This window comes from Candoia aspera, chromosome 2, assembly GCF_035149785.1.
Source record: "Candoia aspera isolate rCanAsp1 chromosome 2, rCanAsp1.hap2, whole genome shotgun sequence".
Taxonomy (NCBI): domain Eukaryota; kingdom Metazoa; phylum Chordata; class Lepidosauria; order Squamata; family Boidae; genus Candoia; species Candoia aspera.
Window position 1 is genome coordinate 262,588,836 of NC_086154.1, and position 25,256 is coordinate 262,614,091.

The following is a 25,256-nucleotide window of genomic DNA, read 5'->3' on the forward strand; positions in this document are numbered from 1 at the left end:
TCAGTGGTGTGTGATTCAACAGTGAAGGAACAGCCAGAAGGGGCATCTGTTTTCCCCGAGCAGTGCTGAGGAGCAGATTTATCATCTCTCTTAGAAGAAGGCTAGATCAACAGGGAAGGCAACCTGCCCATCTCTTTGAGCTCCTAACCTCAGTTTTCAAGCCACACAGAGCCCATCCCTTGTTTAAAAAGAAAAAAAAGAAAAAAAGATTACCCTGTGAGACTGTTCACAGAGTGAAAGGTTTTCCAAGGGGATGCAGCCACTGAGATTTGTTCCACCTTCCCCTTCTGCGGAGAAGGGACCCTGCAAGCTACGCGACATAATTTGAACAAAATGACAATTCGCTGTGCCCTTCTTCACCATGGCATGGACATGGAAATCAGGGCACCAGGTGCTGGAGCCTGGCGCAGGGTGCTCTTCCAAGCCCCTCCTGACTGTCTAGTTGGCCAATGCAGAAGCTAGTTAGGCTTCTGGTCTAACCCAGCATGGCTCTTCTTACAGAATATTGGTGCAGAATAAAATCAGAGGACAATTTCAACAAGATTTAAATGCAATTAGGTCTGATTTAAATGCGATTAGACTTAGATTAAATGGGAAACAGACTGGAAAATGGAGTTTGCAAAGGAACGAATGAATTGCTCACAAATGCGGAGATTTTAATAGTCTAGATTATTGATTTGATAGAAATACCTGCTGAATCTCCTAGGCATGCCCGCACACACACACACACACACAGAACTAAATAAGTAATAAATTGAGAATGTTGGATGGGTGCAATGAATTATAAATAACAATAAAAACAGTAAGAGTTGTTATTACTCTATACAAGTATTTAACACATTTAAGGCAGCGGGGAATGCAGAAAAATACATAAACAAATCCTGCTGGCTGATGCTATCATCTAGGGTGAGTCATTTGTAATTGTCAATACAGCAGCACTTCAAAGAACACAGAGAAATTATGATTTGGATTCAAGGAATGGACCATCCTCAGTGGCACTTTTCCTTTGGATGTTCCAATTCCTTCCTCATTTGTGTCCAAATCAGACAGCCAAGCACAATTGCCTCCAAGCCAAAATTAACATTTCGGTTCCAACCATGTTTTTCTCGTAAGTTTAAGACAATTAAAGTTTGTCCAGTTAAGACAAGAAGCCAGGAAATGTAAAGAAATGATGAAAGTTGCAGGAACATGCTTGCTTATTATGGCAAGTGGACCACTAAGGTTCAGTGTTTAAAGGGTTATCCGTTAGCCAACTTACCATCATTATAATGGAAGATCAAACCAAATGCAAACATCTTAAATTTGGGAAAGGGAAGGAATATATGTTTCTGAAGGCACTAGGAAATTTGTATGCTCCAGACTAATCCACAATTTGTGTTCTATCAGGGGTTGTGTCCAGCATCTCAGCTTTTGTCAACCATTAACAAAAATGCAAGAACCACTTTACTATAGCCAAACCTTGGACCCTCCAATCTGGCTGCCCAGAGAGCCCTGAATGGGTGAGCGCAACGCAGCGCAGAGGTTGAACGGAAGCTTTGTGCATGGATACAGCCAAGGATACACACAGGTGAACAGAGGGGAGATCAGTGGGACCGAAGCCCTGCCCTGACTCAGTGAAGCCTGATTTGATACTCATGGAATATCTGAGTAGTAAGAAAGGGGATGAAGATTTTTATTCACATGGGCTGGAATGGCATGTAAGGCCCAGTAGGTAAGCAAGTGAGGGAGAGTTCTAGGGGTCAAGGTAAAAACCTCTCTCCCAAAGTACGCTTCCCCAGGAAGACTAAAACCGTCAGCTCAGCCAGGGATGGCAAAAAAAATCAAGATGGTGGCTGCAGTGATGGGATCACAGCTCCACCTGGTTTATCATGCCCACCATCCTGACTTTGTGGAGTAGACCCCGAGGACACCCCTGGCTCAGCCATAAACCACTGAGAAGGCCAAGGAATGCTGAGAATGATATGCTGAGAAAAGAGCCTGGAGGGTGAGCAGAGCTCTGGGAAAGGAGAAGAAAGGAACTCCCTAGATCAGTGTCTCCCAACCATGGCAACGTTAAGAAGTGTGGACTTCAACTGGCTGGCATGGCTGGCTGGGGAATTCTGGGAGTTGAAGTCCACCCATCTTAAAGTTGCCATGGTTGAGAAACTCTGCCATAGAAAGAAACTCTGTTCATGGAATAACTGCCTCTTTGTGCTTTCAAAACCTCATTGTCTTTGTAGTCCTGCCCAATTACTTCATAGCAATACCCTAATGGCCTCATCGACCTCACTAGGCACGTGATGTATTATATCCAATCAAACACTAGCTGTTGTCTATACCTGGCTGCTATACCCATTCACAGGTATATTCTAATTTGCACAAGCCTAAAGAAGGACTGTAATCCCACCCTCTCGAGGCTCATATTTGCCTACAGTGCTGTCAATAAGCCAGTATGTGCTACAATGGAATGTGCCCTGATCTCTGGTTTAAACAAACCCCTTTCAGGGCATTTTCTTCTACTACACAAATAACTAATTGTTTGCTTTGTATGGGAAATCTGGAGATCATCTGCTGAAAGCACATTTCAAAACTGGGAGGGTAACAATCCTGTAGGTTGCCCTCTCATCTCACTAACAGTGACAATCTAACCTGAAATAACTAAGAAAACCAATTCCGTATTAAATACAGGTGGTCCTCGAGTTACGATCACAACTGGGACCAGAACCTCTGTTGCTAAGCGAGGCAGTTGTTAAGTGAGTCATGCCCGATTTTATGACCTTTTTTGCTGCTGTCGTTAAGCAAATCCAGCTTCCCCTGTTGACTTTGCTTGTGGGAAGCTGGCTGGGAAGGTTGCAAATGGTGATCACATGACCCCAGAATGTTGCAACCATCATAAGTGTTGGTCTCCCAGAACCTGAATTTTGATCACATGACCACAGGGACACTGCGACGGTCGTAAGTGCGGAGGCCGGTCGCAAGTCACTTTTTCCAGCGCCATCGTAACTTCAGTCACTAAACGAATAGTCGTAAGTCAAGGGCTACCTGTAAGGCAGGTTATTTTAATTTGGGGGAGGGGACACACCACTATCTCTGGTGCCTTGGAGGTCCTTCATATCTCCAACTCACTTGCTAATCCAAAGAGACTGCCAACACCCCACTCAGCATGTTGTTCTCGTGAACAGCTCAGAGAAGCGCAGGTCCAGAAATCTGGGGAATGCTGAACAAGAGGCATGGAGGAGCAGAAATACTTCTCACCTCGTCTGGACCTTATGGGCTCCTTCTTCGTGCCCTCCCAAAGGGTTGCGCCATCTGCATCACTATTGAAGCCCATGCTCTTTGTCCCTGAATGGATGCCTTCGCTGCCTTCCGGTGCTGTGCAGCCTTTCCTGGAGGGTGTTCTTAAAAGGCAGTCTCCACAATCCAACTTGGGGGAACTGGAAGAGAAGGAAAAAGGAAGAAGAATCTGTGGGCCGCAAGTTTCGTTTTTTAAGGTTCTCACCTTCAACCTACCACACACACCTGTGTTAACAGAAAGTTAGCATTGAACTTACATTCAAATAGTCAGTTGGATAAGCACAGTGGACTAGTTCACAACAACACACACAGGCATTAGCAATTTGCAGCAGTGTGATGGCTTGGGTTAAAAACGAGGTGGCTCGTTTTCTGTATGACCTCGACACCGTTCATACCCATTTTGAATCGGAAGTTGAGTAATCGGAGTTTCAGCAGTGCAAAGTGCTTAAGCAACCGCAGCTAGTGATCTTTCCAACAACCCAGCAAGGGAGACTAATAATTACAGTCCTTATACTGAACAGAGTTTTCACCCAAAGATGAAGGTAGGTACATGGGGATTATTTTCATTGATTTGAAAATGGTTCAAGAGGCCACAGTTGAGCCTCTTTTGCTAGTAATTGCTCAAAGATGTTCCGGAAACCTGCTTCCCCGAACATACGGATAGCTTCCCTCGTGTCTGTAACATCCTTTTGTCTTAAACTGATGATATTCAAGGACTGAGTTTGTGATGAGCAGGTAGGATACACCTTGATAATCAAAGCATTTCGGTCTAGCAAAACACCTCTGAGATGAGTCTTCCTCAACCCTGTGCCTTCCAGATGTGTCTGACTACAACCCCATTCCCCCCTCAGAATGACTTCTGCCCATATCAGCTGGGAAGCATGGACTTTAAGCACCCATCTATTCAGAAGGACCAGGCTGAGGGGCAGGAAGGTACAGGAGGCCTCTCAATGATCCCTCTTGGAAAAGCCTACAGCATCTTGCTCCCATGGTTTGCAATACTGTACCTGCTTCTACCAGTGAAAAGGTGGGAAGTAAAGTTCTCTTTCACCCACAGGTTTGAGCCCAATTAGCATCATTTAAAGATATTTAAGACCCCAGTCGTTATTTGGGGGCTTACTGGCTTTAATGGGATAGCGCTGTTTTCTGAAGAGGTTGACATTTGACGGGCTAAAATTAGTGGGAGGAAGTCCCTCTGCTGGAATGCACCAATGGCTTCTCTCAACGCAGCAAGGTTACCTCAAGGATGCAACACTGCATTCAGGGCTGAGTAGCACCACAAATGGGAGAGGGAGAAAAATTAAATTGCTAATTTTAAAGGATTGGATGGAAACGAAATGAAAAAATCTGTACAGCTTAACAAGTTCTGCTAACAAGGCCTTGGGGTCTGACCCTTCAGCTCTTAATGCAAGCTAAAGCCCGAAGGACCAGAAGGTAGGAGAGAAAAGGATTAATACCAAGTGTGGATTTCAAGGGTACTAACACTGCAGAGTTTCAAGATATAAGCATAGGGAGGTATTTCCAGAGATTGCCCCATTCAGACTATGAGATGGCCAGGCAGAGCTACTAATAAAATCCTTTATTGAGCAAACTATTTACAATCATAAAAGTTCTTGCAATAGATTAGAGCATGTAATTCAATCAAGTCCACCCAGGTGGCAAAGGACACCCTGGCAACACAGCAGAGTCAGACTGTGGCAAGGCAGCAAGGCAGAACTTGGCCAATCCTCTGATCGAAGCTGCAAGGCTGGAAGGAGCTCTGGTGCGTGGCAAAGGAGGGACGGGACACTCGGGTAGGTGCCCTGGCACACAGGGTAGATCCGGCTGGCACACAAAGGTAGACAATGCTTGGCTGAAGTATCTAGGCAGAGCTTGATTCTGGAGGCAAGGCTGGCCTGGCCTGGAGCGTTCAGGCAAGGCTGCAAACTGGAGGCAAGGTTGGGCTGGACCGGGGTGTTCCGGCAAGGCTGAGGTCTGGATGCATGTCCAGATCATGCTGACGCGACGCAGCAAGGCTTGGAGCTGGACGCAAGGCTGTGCTCAGCAGGGATGGCAGAGAGAGGCTCGACTTGTGACTTGTGCAGGAAGCTGGTCCGCGAGGGCAGAAGGCGCTGGCGCTGGTTCCACACTGGCTACAGGCAAGGCTTCCAGCGCTGGTAAGGATTCTCCCGCAGCTGCTGTGAGCTCGAAGGAGCGGCTGTCTCCGGCCACTTGCTCTTGGCACAACTGCCTTTTAAAGCAATCCTTCTGCACCGTTTTCCCTTACTGGCCAATCGCGCTTCTTTTTCTTTTGCGCACTTCTCTGCTCTCCTCCCTCGAGCACTGATTGGAGGCTTCGAATCTCCCTCTGGAGTTTGTCCAATCCTCTCCTGCGATTTCTCCCACTCTGCTGAGTCACTTCCTGGTTTTGATCCTTCAAGTCCTTCCTGTAAAGTTATGTTTTCCCCTTCTGACTCCGGGTGAGTTTCATTTTCAGAGTCAGAAGGAGGCTGAAACCTCACAGAGACAGGGACAATGCCTCCCCATTACACCGACAATTTGGGGTACATGTTGGCTAAGACTATCCCTCCCATCTTATGCAAAGAGTGCCCACCACCACCACACATGCACACATACTCACACAGACATGCAGCAGCTATTTAACACATCGGGCCAAGCTAGATATGAAATCCCCAGATGCCCTTAATGTGCCAAGTTAAAATTCCTCCTCTCTGCCCCAAGCCCTCTGCTCTCAAAGCAGCTGTTTGTGTTTCCACAGCAGCCTCCACTGGTCCCTCCCCAAACAGTAGCTATGGGGAAGCACTCTTTGTCAGGATGGTGGCAGGGAGGGAGAAGAATAATTGCAGATACCATTGCCCTCATCCTTGGTCCAGAGGTTATGGAGGCATCCCGATGGCTACTGTTTCCAGTATAAAAATATGCACAACGATTGCATTCAAGCAATTAACATAATTCCTAAACTGAGGCTAAGAACATAAGTATACGAACACAACACCATAAGCAGTGCCCTGCTGGATCAGATCCCTAGCTCATCTAGTCCAGCAGCCTCGTCTCACAGTGGCCAACCAACGGTGCAAGGAAGCCCACTGGTCTCCCAGCAGATGGCCTTCACAGGCAGTGCCACTGCCATTGAGGTTAACAGACATGGACTCTCATGACTTCCATGAACTGTTCCAACCTTTTTTGGAAGCCAGCCAAGCTGGTAGCTAGCACCAGCACCGAGCCTCCAGCGCTGAAAGAAAATCCAGGAGAGACTTCCAGAGATGATTCCAAAATTTTGGGGCTTTACATAGTGGTGGGTCCTACCCCAGAAGCTTCATCTCTGCCACCTATTTTAACTCGTTTGATACCAAGAGACTCTTCCTGAGACATCTTTAGCCAGGACAACAGAAAACTTGAACCGGTCTGATGCCACAGTTGGGCCTGCTATCTAGTGGAACTTGTTATGGAAAACAGTAAACAAGTTCCTTCTTTCCCATCTCCTTGGCCAAAGAGAATAACCTGGACATTCAGAAGTCAAGCCCATAAAGGTTGTGTAATTTCAGAGGGATTTCATCCAATTTTTAATTCACCAATTTAGACTGGAAGATGTCTATCTTGGGTCCTTGCTACAGCATGAATCACATAAATAAACTGCATGATCTCTGTATCCTACAATGGATTCTATATGATTTTTAATCTGGTTCCTTGAGGAGTTGTTGTTGTTGTCGTAGTATCATTTAAATCTGTATGCCACTCAACTCCCAACAACTCTTCTTTATTTTGTTCTGTATCATTTAGACACCTATGCTATGAAAATCAGTTAAATCTGGCTTCTCCAGCCTAGGGATCCCTTCTGATGTTTGGGGCTACTCCATCATCTTCCCAAACCAAAGTGCAGAAATAGTCCAAAAGATCAGAAGGATCATTAGGTTGGAGAACAAGATTTTGTTGCATATACACAGCCGCAAAACCTCCCTGCAGTGAATGCTCCGCCCTGTTCCCAGAACAATAGCCAACAACAGAGTGGAGAGGTAAAATACAGAAAAAGGAAATTCCATTGTCAGTTACCTCCAGACTTTTTAAATCTAAACTTTGCCAAAATGAACCACGTATAACTTGATTTCCTTTGGTGCCTCATAGCCAGACTTTGCTTTTGAGCCAGAATGGCACATTTTAAAATGTCATCCAGGACCCCCTTGCTAAGATTTGTGTTGAAGAAGAAGAATAAGAAGAAAAAAGAAAGAAGGGGGTGGGTGGGTAGAAGGGATAGAAGAGAAAGGGGGAGAAAAAGTTTAACCTTTTGTTTTATTGAATTAAAATGCCACGGAAATGCTGATGTAGTCTTCAGAGACTAAAATACTTTTACCAAGAAGAATAGCTGTCATTTATTAGACACAAAGAACAATTACTTGATAGGAAGCATTCTGACAAAAAGCAGATTGGTATTCCTGTCATAGAAAAAAGCATTATACAGGGGGGGAAGGGGGGTGGGAGAAAACCCAGCACAGACCTCTGAGACTTGAATAATTTAAAACTGCATTTGGTGCAATTTGAATTTTTCTTTAGGGAGGCAAAGTTAAATACCTTTAATTTGTTCTAATTATTTCAAATTTGCAAGTTAATTATGGCTGATCATTAAATAACAAAAAGGACTATCATCTCCATAGAGTTTTACCTCCTACTCTCTGCATTACTTAAGCCTGATTTTAGTATGCATGAATTAACTTTCTAAATAATCGCACAGTTTGACTAAATGGCTCAGTAAAATGAGCTCTGATCCTCAGAATAAGCATTAATGGACATTAGAAAGGCTACTGGGACCCATGTTGCTTACATTATAAGTATTTTTAATGGGGTCTTATTTACTAATCTTTATATAGTGCTCAAGTTAGGGCACTAATACAGCTTCATTAGTCTGCTTTAGTAGAGGGGGGAAATGTCACTTTTTCAAAACACTAAACCAATGTCTGCTCGGAGGTAGCTAAATTCATGTTTAAATTAAAACCAGCCAAGGATGATGGAATTTAACTCATTTGCAAACAGCACATCCTGATGAATCAATCTAGCAGAATGTCAGACCAGATCCACCAAAGGCATTTTACGGGGCTATTGATGTGCTTCGCTTTCCTGGCAGTCCCGAATATTTTCTGCTCCTGGTCGCAGACTAGCACTTGCCACCACCGCCCCTCCTAAGCTCTCCCAGCCGGTATCGTGCCCTCAGCTGAATTTGGAGGCCCCCTTCCCCTTCCCCTGAACCCTGTTGCTGATGCACATTTTGTAGGGCTGATCAGAGGCAGCTGGAGAACCGAAGTCTATGGAAGCCGAGAAACACCAGGGCAGCAGCAGCAGGAGACTTCTGCCAGCCACTCAAATTTTACTCTGCATCACTCCTGAAACCACAAGCTTGTGAGCATAACCATTTCCAACCCACACTTAGCCTTGGTTGGGCTTCCGTCTGGGTTTTAACTGGATGGCTTGTTCCGTTTCTGGCCATCAACCGTTCTCAGGAGCGAGAGCTGAGGAAGGCCCATTTCTGTCTTCTAAACCATCAGCACCTCTGCTGAAGGAGATGTTCCATAACACATCTGGGGGATGTCAGATTAAGTCACTATGGAGTGCGGGATTGTTTGTCATTCTGCAGTCTCTGTAATGCCTGAGGAAAGAGGACTGAAGCAAGGTGAAGGGACACCTCTGTTGTTTAAACCTGGAGGCTGGACTTCTGCAATGCAAAATCATCCCTCTTACAATGCTAGGAGACAGCATATGCCTTAGGAGATGCTTCTGGAAGAACAGCCCTTCCTGGGAAGAGCCTGCCCAGAGGTGGAATCACCATCTTAGAAAGCCATTCCTGGACAGATGTGCCAAGCCTCTACCTTTCTACACATGTTAAGTGCTGGAAACACCCTTATTCCTGCAAAGCCAGGCACTGAGGGACATGTGACCATTGTCCTAGATGCACAGCATTCTTCTGCTCTGGTCCCTGTTCCATCACTACAAACTGGTCCAGGGTATCTACAATGGAAAGTGGAGGAAGAGAGAGAAGAGGTCTGGCCAAAAAGACACAGCCAGAAATACAGCAGGTCTGTCTCACCCAACAGGTCAGCTCTGGGAAGAAAAGGCTTTGTGGCATTTCCTGAAAAAGGTGAAAGGTGGAAGGTCCCCTGTGCAAGCACCGAGTCATGTCTGACCCCTCGGGGGGACGCCACTTTTGCGACTTTTCTTGGCAGACTCGAGCGGGGTGGTTTGCCATTGCCTTCCCCAGTCGTCACCTTCGCAATGCTATTTTCTGTTGTCAGATCCTCTCCAGAATTAATTATGTTTTCAGATGTTTGTTTTCCAAAAAGAAAAGGCAATGTGTAAATTTAATCATCTACCAAGTGATCACAATAACCTAATTCTCATTAAAGAGTTTCATACTATAAGGTGGGCAAAACACTGCAAAACACATCTCCAGGCAGAAAAATTAAACCTTGCATAAAATATGACAATAGCTAACCCTGAACGGTTCTCAAGCAGCCTAGTTTTCTCTACGCATTGACTTTTTTTTGATTTGAGGAGTCTTCTTATCTCCAAGCCCCACCTGAACTGTGTTCAAATATAGGTGTAACTTGACTCACATTGCCCCAGATTTGCTTATTCAAGGAACCTGACAACCCTGCACACAAGATTCAAATTGGGAAACGGAGCTGATCCTTTTATACCTTTTCCAGACCCACACACAACCCAAATTTTGCCCCACCTCAAAAAACAAAATGTATTTAAAGAAATTAAAGGAGTCTTCCATCCTTTAAGCCCTTCTAAAGCTTTGTCTTGGGATGGCAAAAACTCAATCATATTTTCAATCCCTCTTTTGCAATTACACGTCCTAACTGTCTGTCCTAATAGATTAATGGTTAGAAATTATATTCTCCCCCTCCCTGGAAAAGAAATTGCAGAAGGCAAAGGCAGCAACGGGTGGGTGGTGGCTGGAAAATCCTTCCGGCTCCCAGGTCTGCAGAGATTCGTGCTGAAGCCGGACCTAGCAAACTTTAAGCAGGACAGTCTGCCAGGAATTCACTCATGGCCTTTCCTACGGAGCAGCAGCAGCGTAGGGCAGCTGTCGCTCCAGCGAGCAGAGCTGTCAGCCCCACAAAAGAACACCATGTAAATGTCGAGTTGCAGGTATGAAAACAGTCCTTCAGATGCAGTGCTCACATATCTGGGAAAACCTGTCTGGCCCGCAGTGGGGAAAATTGTGCCTGCGTTGACGGTACAGCTTTCTCCAGGAGAAGTTCCTGGTCTGAATCCCAACTTTGCTGCAATCCAACTGGCTCTGCTCTCGTTCTGCGGGTGACTTCACAGTCCATGAAGCCTCCACATAAGGTCAGGTCTGCCCTCATCAAGGCAGACCATTAAACCATGTGACTGTTGGCTCTTGCTTCCCAACAGTGCTCCCACATCTTACTAAACATGAGGACCAGCTTACTGCCCAAATATTTCCTTTCTTCATAGTCCTGGTTTTTGCTCTAGTTTTTGTCTGACCTCCCATCATAGCAAGTCCTAATCCCTCAACCCTCACCTTCTTCAAAGTTTTCATAAAGGACTTAGATGGGAGAAGGGATGAGTTGGGGCACAGGGGTCAGCTAACACCTGAGATGACAGGCTCAAGGCTCAGAAGAAACTTGGTAGACTTGAACACTGGGTCCGAGCCAACAAAACGCTGTTCATTGGTAAGAAATGTAAGATTTTGCACTTAGGTAGGAAACAACACAAGTACCAGGTAGGTGGTACCTGTCTTAGCAGCAGCACTTATGAAAAGGATATGGGGGTCCTGGCAGACCACAGAATAAACATGAGCCAGTTGTGTGCTACAGTTGCCAAAAGACCCAATGCAATTTTGGGCTGCATCAGCAGAGGCACAGCACTGAAACTGTGGGAAGCAGTATTTCTACTGTATGCTACACTGGACAACTGGACAACCAGACCACCCCTGGAGTCCAGTTCTGGTTGTCAGAATACAAGGAAACTGAGGACTGGAAAGAATTCAGAGAAGAATGATGAAGATGTGGGCGGGTATTGGAGGCAAAATCCTATGAATAGTTAAAAGAATTGTAGAGTCCTTGATGTTAAAAGAATCCAGTTAAAGGAATTAGGTATCTCTAGAAGAAAAGATTAAGGGGAGCCTAACAGAAATGATAAGACCATTTCTTGAAGGGTGTCACAGGGAAGAGGATGTGGATTTATTTTCCAAAGCTCCCAAGGATAGGACAAGAATCAAGGGGTGAAAGCATTACAAAGGGAGGTCCAAACTCAAAATAAGGAGGAATCGCATGACCACGAGAGTATTAAGCAGTGGAACACCTTGTCTCCTGGGGTTGCCTGGGCTCCATCACTGGAGGTTTTCAATTAAACGTTGGACAGCCCTTTGTCTGGGATGGTCTGAGGATTCCAGCTCTGGGCGGGGGGTTGGACTAGATCTCCAAAATCCTTTCAACCCTATGATTCTATGAAGACTGCACGTATGCTTGAATGCATGTTCTTCTAACACTGTTACCATTAATGATCTGCAAAAGGGTCTCAACATACACTGTATGGCTAAATCAGTTCCCAAGACTGCAGTACGTGGAAGCAGTTCAAGTCAGCTGAATGCACGAACTACTATAAAACTGAGTGTAAGGCTTTGAAGCAGAACAAAGAGGGCCAGCAGCAACAAGTAGTTCCAACAAGTTTCTCAATTATCAGCGTACATTCCAAAGTTTTGGCACACGAAGAAGTCCATATAGGAGAAGTTGCTAAGAGAGCACAACCGCTAGTTACTCCATCAACTAACTGATATGAGACAGCTTGAACACTGGCATCCCTCTAGAAGCACTACTGATCTCAATTTCTCCAGTTCAAGAGGAATTCAGATACTGCCATAGGAAAGACATAAAGAGTCCAATAATTATTGGAAGAAGTGTGAAATTTTAGAAGGAAGCCCTTCACAGGTCAAAACAGCCATTGAAGTCACCCAAGGAAGCTCACTACCCAGAGTTTTGTTTATGGATTCGTCTGGACACCGCCCTAAAGTTATATATTGAACAGGAGTGTGACAGGCTGACACAAACAACTGAGATAATGGAGAAATTCGGCCACCTCAAGGGGGGGAGCTGAACAGGGCATACGCCGGTTGCTTCTGACATTCCAGTGACGAAGGTTCAAAAGGATCTAACAGAAAGTGAAGGAGATGGAAGAACAGAGCTACTAAGCCAGGTCAGAAGCCAACATGAGAAGGAATGAATATAATGGTTGCGACACCAAAGAGGAAAGGGCTTTAGGAAGAAAACTAAGCAGCTGTGTTTTAGCAAGGTTGAGCTGTTGGCTGGACAATAAAGATTATGCTTCAAAGAGACATGTGAGTATGCAAGCCAGAGCAGAGCAATGGATTTAAACGCCACTGGAACAGAGATGATCGCTGAATCAGGGTAGATGGAATCTGTTTAGGGCATGAGATAGAAGAGATCTTTGGGCAGATCAAAACCTGCCTACATCTCTCTTCTGAGCAGGATGCATCTGTTTCAACTGTACACACTTCGGAAATCGTTCCAGTTGGGAACTGTCCTGCAAAGCACACGCCAGTAGGTTCGCCATCTCTCCATTAAGATCCAGAGATCATATACTGTAGCTTCTAAAACTAGGACAGCTGCTAAACGAAAGTTAACCTGAACAATAACTTTAGCTGAACTCCGGTCATAAGGACTGAATATAACGAGATAAAGAATCCAAAAAGGCCATTTACAATGAAATTCATCGCACTATGAATGCCATGCTTAGCTGCTTTATAACATATAATTAATGCTCCCATAAAAACCAAGCACTCTAGACTCTGCTCGTGCCCATGAAGTTCTTGAAGTTGGGCATGGAGATAGAATGGCTGCAACCCCAAACACTGCCCTTTGAGAAACTTTAATGACTTTTCCCCCCAGCTCATTTGTCCATTGGCTGCCATAGGCCTTGTTCTATAATGTGCTGCATTTGGGGATCCCTTATCCAAAAATCAGCTTCAACACCTGCCAAGCCAAACGGACATATTCAAAGGTATGGATCAAATGAACTTGCTGTTAGAGTGATAAGGGTCTATCTCAGCAGGTATCCATCAGTACACGGGCAAGGAGTCTGCAACTGCTGACCGCAGGGCTATTAGGTAATTCACCCTTCTTGCCTGCCAGGAAACAACCACTTCGGTGCAAGGACAGCTATCCTGGATCAGACTAAAAGCCTGGCTTGTCCAGCATGCTCTTCTCGAGCTGGTTACCCAAATGCCTAGAGCAAGCTGACAAGAAGGTGTAAACACAATGGCTCCCCCTGTTCTCATTCTCGTTCCTAAGAGGCTGGCTGTTCCTGATACTCAAGGTAGCCATCATGACCTATAGTGATTAATAGCCTTACCCCCAAGTATCTGCTGAATCCCTTTGAATTGTCCCCCCTTCCACCTCCCACAGGCAGCTGGGACTACAGTACATCTACTGGTAGCAAATTCCATAGCTGAAGTCCTGGGTGTGCCTGCATCTTCCTGCTACCTGTCTTGCCATAAGCTTTTGAAGGGGGAAGGATAGAAGGGTGCTGTTTTTGCTTAAGCCATTCTCTTTAGAAGCTATCCAAACCCACGGGTGGTGGATTTCAGAGCTGCTGCTCCTTCCCAAGAGGGAGGGGGCACATTCCAGAGAGATAAACGATTGCTCAGTCTGGGTTCTGCTAGTGGGAAAGTTAAGAGGTTCAATGTAACTCTACCTTAGAACCGTTGCTGAATATTTACCCATAGGTCAGTTAGAGAACCTTTAGTCTGGCAAGATTCTGTTTTAATGGCAAGAGCAATAAAGAAACTAGAGTTGGGATTTCAGCTCAGCGTGGTTCTTTGCCTGTTTCCCTGACACCACATGTGCAATTTGGCCAGACAAGATGATGAATGTGACACAATGGAGAGCAAAGGTATCCACACCTTATAGCTAGGGAGTGTTTCCAGCTCAGGCAATAATGGAGCAAAGAAGCTTCTTATCAGTGGCAAGCAACCCTCTCTCTTTTCTAGGAGCACTAGGTCTTACATGCCCTGACGTGTGAATCCGTAACACAGGTTAGTTGAGACTCTCCCTTAAAAAGTCAGCTGGTTCAGGATACAGCAACCCTGTTCCTCTCTGGTGCTGGCTAGAGAGAGCACGCAAACCAGTGCTTATGAGCCCTTCTGCAGTGTCCAGGTTTTTTCTCCCCAAGCTCTGAGATCACTTTGATGGAGAGCTATGGTTGTCTTGACTTCTTCTGGTTTGAAATGCTGAGAGCAACGACTGAAAACCACTGCCCCGAACTGCTGTAAATTCTGAAGCAAGAAAAGATGCCTCATATCCCCCATTACCCACCACCAACCACAGAGAAGAGCAAAGGAAAGATAAACCAAGCATCCTGGTTGTGGCTCCTCCATGCTGAGAAGAAGGGAGAAACTGACCAAACACTTGTCTATTTCACCCAGAATTCTTTTGTCACAGCTATGAAGAGAAGCTGCAAAGCTGCCAGGCCAAAATTCCCCTTACAAGATCTTAAAATCAAGAGCTACAAGACAGGAGGAAGCAAAAGCTCTCTCCAGTGGGGAAATGGAATACAGAGCTTTATTTTATTTTATTTATAAAAAAAGAGCAAAAAACAAGACAAAAACTCAGCTGTGCAGCTTTTTCAAATGTACCACACCTGAGCCCAAAATAGCTAATACTGCTGACAGAGGAATATCAAGGGCACAGCAGCATTCAAACCACCACAGAATTCTCATGCTGAAGTGCCTTATAGGATTGCCGTTAGCTTCCAATCTCATATTGGTTAGGCAGAGACTTCCCCCATATTTCTTTTGAGCACCACTGCCCATCTCAGGTAAAATCAGTTACCACTAAAAAAATAAAAGAGGAAACCTCAGGTTATGAAGCTTTATTAAAATAAAGACCCTTCTCCTGCTAAGCCGCTAAGAATCAACCTTTCACAACATAGGACTGTTTTTGAAGGTTCCATGTTGTGTTTGATTTGGCTTTTTTATTAATATTTAATATATTGGATTTTTACTTATAAAGTTTTATGGAAGTTTTAATAGCTAAGAGGTACTTTGGTACAGCTCAGAAATATGAAGAGGGCCAACAGAGATATATGCAGGACTGCAATAACTAATGGGTTGTGCTTACTATCAACACCCTATTAAGTTCACAGCAGAGGTTACTCCTGCTAGCAGAAACAGCATCCATACAGCCTTTTAGGCATGCCAAAGCACTTTGAATCGCATTCTAACCTTCACTAGCACATTCTGTATGGCAGCACCAATCTTTAATTGCAGATCATTTACTGCCCACCCATTCCCAGGGAACCCTGCCTCGCAAGGTGGGAAACAGGAAGCATGTGTCAGCAACACAAGAAAAGAATATCTTCCCTTACCAGTGATCCTGGAAAAGATCTCCCCCACCCCACCCCACCCCACCCCACCCCACCCCACCCCACCCCACCCCACCGGCCTGGTTTTATAGAAGAGGCAATCTTCAGCTGGAGCATGAGGAGAAGAAAAAGGTTAAAGGTACGGAAGGATTCAGGATGTTGAGAAGGGGCGTATGCAAGTGAGTGGATATCCCCTACAGATAATCCCCAGACAAATATACCTTTGGGGAGTTGCCAGGGCATCATCACCCCTGGACTGTGGGCTGACAGTGGCTTGCCTCATGAGTTAACAAAGAGTGAGACTTGAACCAAGAACTTCACACCCAATTAGGCTCAACCAGTTAGCCATTAGGCTCAACTATTACTCACCCATTACATCTCTCCAATGTCCAGAAACCATTTACAGTAATTGCAAAAGTTTAGATAGCAGGAAAAGTTAGAACAGTGCTTGAAAATGTATAAACAGATGCAACTGAGCCCATGGTTGGAAAACTGAAAAGCTATAGTTCATCCTTAATAAAGCATCTTCTAATATTACTATGATTCTGACTTTACTGTGTATGTTGCTGTTCCTCGCTGTGCTGCAACATTCAACTTTTAAGACATCACAATGCACTGTGGAAAGAGAGAAGGATCAACAGATCATCCCGAGGTCATGAAGCAGGCAGTGGTGACATTTTACAGACAGGCATGGTTAAATCAACATGAATCTTGTTTGTTCTGCAAAAAAACAAAGGATTGGATAAACTATTGTTTTTCAGTAAGCCCTTCCTTCCTTCTTCTAAGAGGAAAAAAAAAAAATCACAAACGCTACCTAGTTTCCTTAGAATCCATGGCAGTGGAACAAGAATGAAAGGTGGCTGATTTATATTATACCCCAGTAGCAATCTTCCCTTTAGAGCAAGAAAATAGTCCAGGGAAAATGAAATAATTGCGCCCCGAGTGAGATAATTGAGGAAAAAATTGTGTTACATCTGTTTTTGTGTAACATTTCACCGGTCTTCAAAATACATTTAGAGTAACAAAATAAAATGCAATACTGATTCCTTGTGCAGGAGGAAGAACCTGATTTTGTACAATACTGATTTGAATATTGGACACTTTCTTAGGAAGGAGACTGAAAGCCGGAGTGTGTCTAGAGGAGAACCGCCAGGAGAGGCCTGGAAGGAAAGACCAACGTGGAAAGGTTGGGAGCGCTGGGCATGCAGAATGTGGAGAAGAAAAACCTGGGGAGAGATGTGACATCCATCTTCAGGTATGAAGACTGGCTACGTAGAGGACAGGCAGAACGGCTCGGAGTTATTCCAGAAGTAAGGACAAGAAACAAAGAGTTTAAACTGCAAGCAAGCAGAGTTTGGTTGGATATCGGGAAGAATTTTCCAGTGGGAAGAAGGGGCTGGAACAGAGCATGGAACAGACGGTCTTGGAAGGTGAAGGAGTCTGCTCACTGGACTTCGTAGGGACCGGATCACCATCTGCCTGCCCTGAAAGATCCAGCAGAGCGGGCATGCCCTGGGTCCCATCCTTGACACAAGCTCACCTGACGGGTCCCAGGAAGCGTGGCACTTGCCCTCCGGAATAGCTTTCCTACAGAGCTTTGTTCTTCTCCAAACCTGTTCTCTTTCAAGTGAGCCTTGAAGACGCGGCTCCTTCCCCGGCCGCTGGAATGAGAATTATTTTCAGAGGTCTTTTTCTTATCAGACCTGGCTACTTTTTTAAAAAATCTGATTCTGCTGTCTTACTGAGATGGGGTGAGTTTCGCAGGACGGGAGGTTTGCGTTGGCGTTTTTTACTGAAAGCCACCCAGAGCTGGTCGAGTTGGGTGGCTCTGTCAGTTGGATTAAATAAATGAGTGTGTCAAGGATGCTGTAGCACTGGATTCCTGCACCAGGCAGGGGACTGGACTAGATGATCTCCAAGATCCCTCCCCACTCTTACATTCTGGGACGCTATGAAACACATTTTCTGAGCATGCATTTCATTACGCATCACTACTTCCAGCGGATTGGACAGAATAAAAAAGTACTTTGCTCCTTCATCATGCAGCCGTGGGGCTTAGATTCAAGGTGAAAAGATTACTGTCCAAAGCGTAGCATTTGAAAGAAAAGCAAGCGAAACAGAAAGGGGAAAAGCTCCCAACAAAAAGCAATCTTTTTCACCACAGGAGCAATGTGAAGAACAGATCAACCAAGTCAAATCTAACATTTTCTCTGTGTGGTCCTGAAAAAAAAATTAGTACTCTTTTAAGTATAATGCAGCGTTTCTCAACCTTGGCTACTTTGAGATGTGTGGAGTTCAACTCCCAGAATTCCCCAGCCAGCATGGGAGCAGGATTCTGGGAGTTTAAGTCCACACACCTTTACAGTTACAGTACTGAGGTTGAGAAACACCGGTACCCTGGACGATCTGGAGACACAACAGAAGTCAAAGGAAAACTGCAAAACCGCACCAGGATAGAGCAGTGCAGGGGCCCATTTGGGTCACAAGAGAAACTGGAGTCCTTGGAGAGAAGGGAAATAAAATTTTGTTGAAGTTTGCATGTGTGGAGAGTACCCTAACCCTAGCTGAGATACACCTCTGAGGTTGCTTTATCTGCAGATCACAGGGCTCTGCACAAATATTGGAGATTAGCTCTTCATGAGCTGAAAGCCAGCCACAGTGAAGATGGAAACAACAACAACAACAACATGAAACTAGCAACTGCCCAGAGTCCCCCGATGGGAGGAGACAAATTAGATATATAGATATAGATATATAGATATATAGATATAGATAAATAAATCTTACCAAAGACAGAAACCATGGGGGAGTGGGCTTTTATTCATCCATACGTAGAAGATTTTAAAGCAATCTCTGCATGGTCTGCAGCAGAGAAATAACTTATGAGCAGATGAAGGATAAGGATTTTTTTTTAAAGTCTGAAGCATAAGGCCTTGCTCTCCAATGCACAGACACTCTGTTCCAGATGTTCCAGGAGACCTTAGTGCACGGTATTTGTGGAAATAGAATGATCTTGCCAGCCAAGGTTGAGACATTTAATATTTCCACCACCATGCATCAGGATAGGAAAATGGAGATTGAATAAGTTTCCTGGTGAAGGGCAAGGCCTCTGTGATCCCATCTGTTCAGACAAGAGACCGAGAGAAGTCTCAGAAAGGCCTTCTTTAGGGTCCTCTCTTGCCACACCAACCCACTTTTATGAGGTGTCTGCAGGTTGAGATCAAAACAGTCAAGATGGTGCTCCACCTGTCTTTTATGCGTATCACCGGCATCCTCAGCTCAGCTCCAGGCAAGGCTACTGCAGTTTGTCCTACATGGAGCAGACCTAGTTTAAAATAAGCTCTTCTGCCTAAACCAGAAAAGGGAATCGTGTGTTACCCACTGTGTTTGCTAATTCTCTTGCAGGATGCTGGGACTATTTTTAAGGTGATCATTTCCAAGCAGAGGAAACCCAGATAATCCAAGAAATCTGCAAGGGTGGCAGGTTATATCTGCAGAGAGGTTGGTAAGTAAAGGACCAGTGACAGATCCTATGCAAAAACGAAAGAAGGCGATCAAGACTTCCAACTCTTCCCATTTTGTTAGATAACAGAAGAACAATTCCCGGCTCTGAAGCACAAATGTGTCCTTCATCAAAGGCTGCTGGTTCTGGGCTTATTTGAGGTTGTAATGAGATAAATCCACTATATAGACATCTGTTAGGCAACAAGAGGCAATGGCATCCATCTGTTGCAGAGATACGGCACTTATTGACAAGTCAGATTTGTATCTGCTAGGAAGTCAGCATTTCTACTTTTCTGCAGATCCATCCAGGGACATTTCATTGTCCAAGGAAGTGGCTTGCATGCTGTTTTTTCCTCTTCAAAAGCTACAAGCATCAACAGGAACCAATCCTGCGCTGGCAGGTAAGCCTGGCTGTTTGAAGAGATAGTGACAAGTGGGTTAAGCAGAAATTTTTGTTAGCTCAAGGAGAGGGAAGAGAGAAAAACCTTGCCAGCCAACTATTTGCAAACCGAGTTCATTTGAGGCTGTCAAAGTGTCAGTTTAAAACGGCTCAGAAGGAAGGAAGAGGAGAGGACAGAACAAGCAAGACGGCACGCAAGTCAATTTGAGAAGCTGACGGGGAGCCTCGAGGTGTTATTAAATGCACCTCAAGGGGCCGAGAGCAATTCACAAGAGTGTCGTGTTTTAGCAGCCCCAGTTGAATGTAGCCACGGCTGGCACCTGCTTCTGAAGAGCTCAGAAGTTTGAAGAGCCATGCATGATGGGGGTCATGTTGGAAAAGAACTGACAACCCCAACCCCCAAGAGTAAAACAATGGGCCTTCAAGGCAGAACTGGGAAGGGGGAATCTACAGGAAGCGGCTGTTGCTGCTGCTCAGGGAAATTTCCATCAAATTTGATATTCTTTTGTGGCTTTTGTGACACAAAACACAGAGGGAAGCAAATCCACTGGGTTGCTGTGCAGCTGACACAGGTGCACGTGCAATTTCAACAGGGTTGTAAGTAAAGAGGCTGCCAATAATGTGTTTTCAACAAGGAGTACGGAAATGATTCCTTGTCACCGGCACATGCCCCTTCTTGGTCAATGATCAGAACAGTGGCGCCATCAACAAATCTTCTGAAGGATCCGACATTTCCTTTCCCAGAAGGATCACCATAACAACACATATCCAAAGGCAAGAAAATTGCAGTGAAATTTTGAGTTTGACATTTCCCACCAACTCAAAATACCAAGGAGGATTGACACTCAAGCAAGACGGGGCCTCCTTGATGCACCCAAAATGAGAATAGCTGCCAAGGAAAAATGACAGAAATTCTTCCAAGAGCAAAAGTCCCCAAGGAAGATATATGAAATTTGTATGTGCACAAAACGTTTTGTGCTTGAGAGTGAAATGTTCCACCTGAACGTTTCAGAGGATTTCAAGTTCAAAATGGAGCTGTCCTGAGTTTCTACCACTTCTAAGGTAAAGGTAAAGGTTTCCCTTGACATTAAGTCCAGTTGTGCCTGACTCTAGGGAGTGGTGCTCATCTCCGTTTCAAAGCCGAAGAGCCGGCGTTTGTCCGTAGACACTTCCTCTGTGGTCATGTGACCGGCATGACCACTTCTAGAACACTTGAAATAGCCATTTTGCACTCAGGATGGAATGTTGTATGAAGTTTTGTGCTCATAATGGCGCAGAACAATACACGTTGCTCTTCCTCTCTCTCTCTCTCTCTCTCTCTTTCTTTCACAAATTTATATGGCCGCCCAACTCACACACAGTGACTCTGGGCAGCTTTATCATGTCCTTAGCACACCCCATATTTAACCAAGTTAGCTAAAGATCTAGCAAGTACATTTACACAACTTGTAAAACTGTAATACGATTTTTGTAGTTTGGACAATGCATAAAACCAAGCCTGTTTAGTTTATGGTTCTGTGCATTGTGGAAACACCAGATTCAGTAGTCAAATGAAATGAATCCTTCTACTTGCTAGATCAGTCCCTCAGTGACACGTTCAGACATGCTCAGACCAACACAGCTCACCCCTTTTTCTACAATGCAGAGCCACAGTGCTAATCTTGAGTTGCCTCCAGCCCAGCAAGACAGTAAGTCTTACCCTTCCATGGGTAATCTCTTAAGAAAAGAATATTATCAATAAATGTTTGAGCTCAAGAACTCTTCACTGAGAAAGATGGTTCAAAAGTAAAGAGAGGGATGGGCAAGATCATTAAAAAAAATAAAAGAGAGGCCAATTCTGCACTGAGTTACAGCTGTGCAGAAGTTTGCAGACATGCGCATTCAGGCAGGTGCAGATGTTTCTGGGGCAAAGAAGGATGAACAATGCCACCAGCCCACCACTCCCAATTTTGGACATAGAGCATCCTGCTAGACTCAGACTGGTTAGAGATGGATCCTGCAGTCCAAAACTCCTAGAGGAAAGCAGGTTGGGGAAGGCCAACCTATAGTATATCTTGCTGGTAGAGAGCCAAGCAGCTCTTGCCTCTTCTGAGTAGCTAGTTATATATTTGGCTACAGCCAGATATAAGGACTGGAGACCCCTCCAGCTTGAAAGATGTTGCCGATGTTGTACAGTCATCATCCTGACATAGGTGATCCCCTGGCTTTCTGGATTCCGAGGGGCCTTGTGGATGAGCTCTATACTGAAATACTGTAATCTTCAAAGAACTTGCAGAAGCACACAGTCAAGGAGAAAGCTTACATTAGCCCTGGTGTCTCAGGTTTTGACCTTCCATGAACCTTAACTCCTAGCCACCTTCCAGAATTGCATTCAGTCTACACCAGAAGCCCTTCATTAGAAACCTGGAAAGGAAAACAAAAGCTTTGCCATTCTTGGGCCTTGGTCTGCTATGAACCCCTCTAGCGCTGATTTCTACATCTGGTCTTTCCTTCTGCAGGAGCTCAGACAAAAGCTTCCCCGTTCATTTTTCACTCCCATGACTTCCAGCCTGTGGGTTAGGGTTGGGCTGTGAGTGACTGTTCTTAAATCACCCAGTGAGCTTCTATGGCTGAATCTGGACATGAACCAGGTCTCCTTGCCCTTCGCCCAATACAGTAACCACCATACCATACATTTCAGCCTCCTGCACCCTCATGGATAGCAGGAGCCCGTCTCCCTAGGGAGACTAGCACTGGTTTCTTGCAGCTTTCACCTGGTTTTTTGTAGCTATATCATCAGACCCTGAGTATTGTGAGGTCAGACAGCAACACTTGGGCAGGAAGTGCAGTCCACTTTCAAGTCTGGGTGACCCCTTGCTATCAGTCTGTCCAAAAAATAGCTCCCTTCACTGCACCAGATTGTGGCTGATGGTTACCACTACCCTGCTTGGGCTTGCAGTGGGCCCGGTGGGCCCAAAACATGGCTGCAATGATGCCAACTACCAACCTCTCTACCTAGCAGAGAGCAAAGGCCACTGTTACTACTAGTCTCTGTCAGGCTAACTACCTGGAAACAGGGGTGAAGGTGGAGAACCTGGCGTCCTTCCTCCCAGGCCTATGAAGACGAGTGTGATGATCGGGGTAACTCCAATCCAAGGATGGTGACACTCCTCACCTCCTCCCAGGTGAGATTCCAGCAGGAAGGGGGAACTGGAGGAGAGGGACTGGGGAGGTACAGGTGGAAGAACAGGTGGGAGCCAGACTCAGAGGCCAAGCCTAGAAATATCTCCCCACACCAGGAAGACAGATTAGAAATATTCTGAGTGCCAGGGTAGGCTTGCACTGAAGTTTAGCATTTCATATTTTTATTTGATGGCACATCTATCTGAATGCAGCTAATGGAATAGAGATACTTTATAGAAGTGAACACATTAAGTTACTTAATAAAAATCATTTTGTTCCTTTCCTTCTGTGTTAACCGAGTGCCTGACCCAGGCTCCACCCAGTTATGTCCCTTCACCGACTGAAAGAATTATGGTAGAACTTCCAGTACCTAAAGGGCTGTCAGAGATAGGACAAGAACCAACTGCTGGAACTTTAACAGAGGGGGACCGTGTGGTTACTGGAGCCAACTCCCGCAAACCCTCAGCCCTTGAGAGAAAGGAAGCCGCTCAGAATGTCTCTCCTGACCCTTCAAGGTAATTCCTGCAGAGTAGGGGGGACTCTACTTGTCCAGTTCAGTGGGGTTTGTGTCGGGCAAGTTTCCATAGATTCACGGCCTCTTTGCCACGACCCAGCCAGGCACGAGGTCTTCAAGCAAGATCGGTTGGCTGCAAGGAAAAACGGATTTATCACAGGGTACCGACACAGCCAAGATCTTTGCAGTGCAAGACATGCACTGCTTCATTATTAGCACGGCATCTGCCTGTGCGACATTCAGCACAGTCTTAAAAGAAGCCCCATACCCCCCCACCCCGCTTTTCCTGGCCCAAGATATGCATATGCAAAAATCCAGCTGAAATACAAGGGCAGAAGAGCAGAGTGCCAGGGGGGAAAAAAACAGAAGAAGAAGATCACCTACCCCAGATGCTGGGAGCGTGCAGAGAGGCAGGTGCTGAGCATATTGATCTTGCAAAATAATGTGTGCAGTGTGGGGTATTTCAGCACGTAGCAGACCATCTGCATCGGAGAGATGAAGTATCTTTTAAAGACCTGCAACTGGAGATGGTTTACCTTTTGAGGGTACCTTGAAGTGCCTTTCACACTATGAGCAAGCTGTGCAAAGGAATTGGGCAAGAACAGACAGATCCAGGCCTTTCACCCAAGAAGCTGTCTGCCCCAGTCTTGAAAGCAAGGCACCGAGGGCATGGCCACACCTACGTGCCACCTGTATTAGGCAGGTGCAGAAGCATTTTCCCAAGGTATGGCTTTCACGTAGCAAAAGTTCTCGGTTTCCTTTTCAGAAAAACAATCCTAAGCTCAGATGGCAGTAGTGAAAGCAGAGCAGCGTTGTATGAGCTCGCTAGAACTGGGAATGGGCTACCAAACTGGCCACAGGAGGAGCATGCATGAAATATTTTACACACCTGGAGCCCGCTGTAAGAATGGAGAACTGGGCTCATGCTGGGACCTAGCAAGGCACTTCTTAGTCCTGGAGGGTTGGTAAGAGACAAGGTCTCTTTCGGGGCACAACCTGGAAGTCAACCAGTGGGCCTGAAGCAACGAACATGGAGGGAACATGTGAGTTCAGTGCTGAAGGCCTGGTTTTTCAGAATCTCAAGCTCCATCTCTAGTATTTCTCATTCAAAACTATCAGTCACAGCAGCAGGAAAAAAACTCTAGCCAGGGATTCTGAACTGCTGCAAGGCCAAAGGAGTCAGAACGGATCAAAACCGGTTGCTGGAGGCATCTTCTCAACCAGAAGCCCAGTTCCATAGCCCTGCTTTGGAGGACCCATTGCTCTGAGTGATCAGAAGGAGCTCATATGTTCCATCCCAGGAAAAGATCACGGAGGGGGGAATAGGATATCACTCTTCAGCCACCTGAAAGGATTGGCAAGTTAAAAGACCTATCCCCCATCAACACAGAGGGCAGAATAGAGAACATCGGACTGAGGTGACAGGGTAAAAGACAGGTTCTGACTGAAGGCTAGGAAAAATGTCCTAATAGGAAGAGCAATTCAACAGTGGAGCCAAATCCCCAAAGAAGCAATGATGGGCTTTCCTTCTTTGGATGCATTCAAGAAAAGGTTCAACAGCCATCTAGTGGCAAAGCAATTTACATTCCTGCCCAGAGCAAGGGGGCTGCACTTAAGAGCTTCAAGGGCTCCTTCCAACCTAGGACTGCACATTCTTCCTTGGGAAGGCTGGAGGGAAGCTGCAGTGTGACCCAGAATCCCACGAGAGAAGAACAAGGCAGCCCAATAGCCGTGGAGAAGCAGCAATCTTCTGGGGGGCGACTGAATGGGATTGGGGACATGGGTCCCTTTCCCTTCCCCACAGCGATCCAGGTGCAAACCACTAGTTCTCCACTGCCATGAACAGGGTGGTATCATGTGATGCTGAACAGAGATGCTAGACAAAGGGGCCTTGTCGCTTCTCCCTCCCTCTAAGCAATCTTGCACCAAACCACCAAGGCCATGCTAGACTCCAAATCAGGTAATCAGTGATCTGTTTCTGCCACACCCTGTCGCCGGCTGCTT

General features: G+C 45.6%; 1 protein-coding gene across 1 annotated transcript in view; it reads right to left on the reverse strand.

Moving 5' to 3' along the window:
- The window catches only part of KIAA1328 (KIAA1328 ortholog), a 115,805-nt gene that overhangs the window by 28,652 nt on the left and 61,897 nt on the right, over positions 1-25,256 (reverse strand). The window contains exon 4 of the mRNA XM_063295876.1: positions 3,235-3,413. Within this exon, the coding sequence (XP_063151946.1) occupies positions 3,235-3,413 (179 nt within the window). The remainder of the gene's footprint in view (positions 1-3,234; positions 3,414-25,256) is intronic.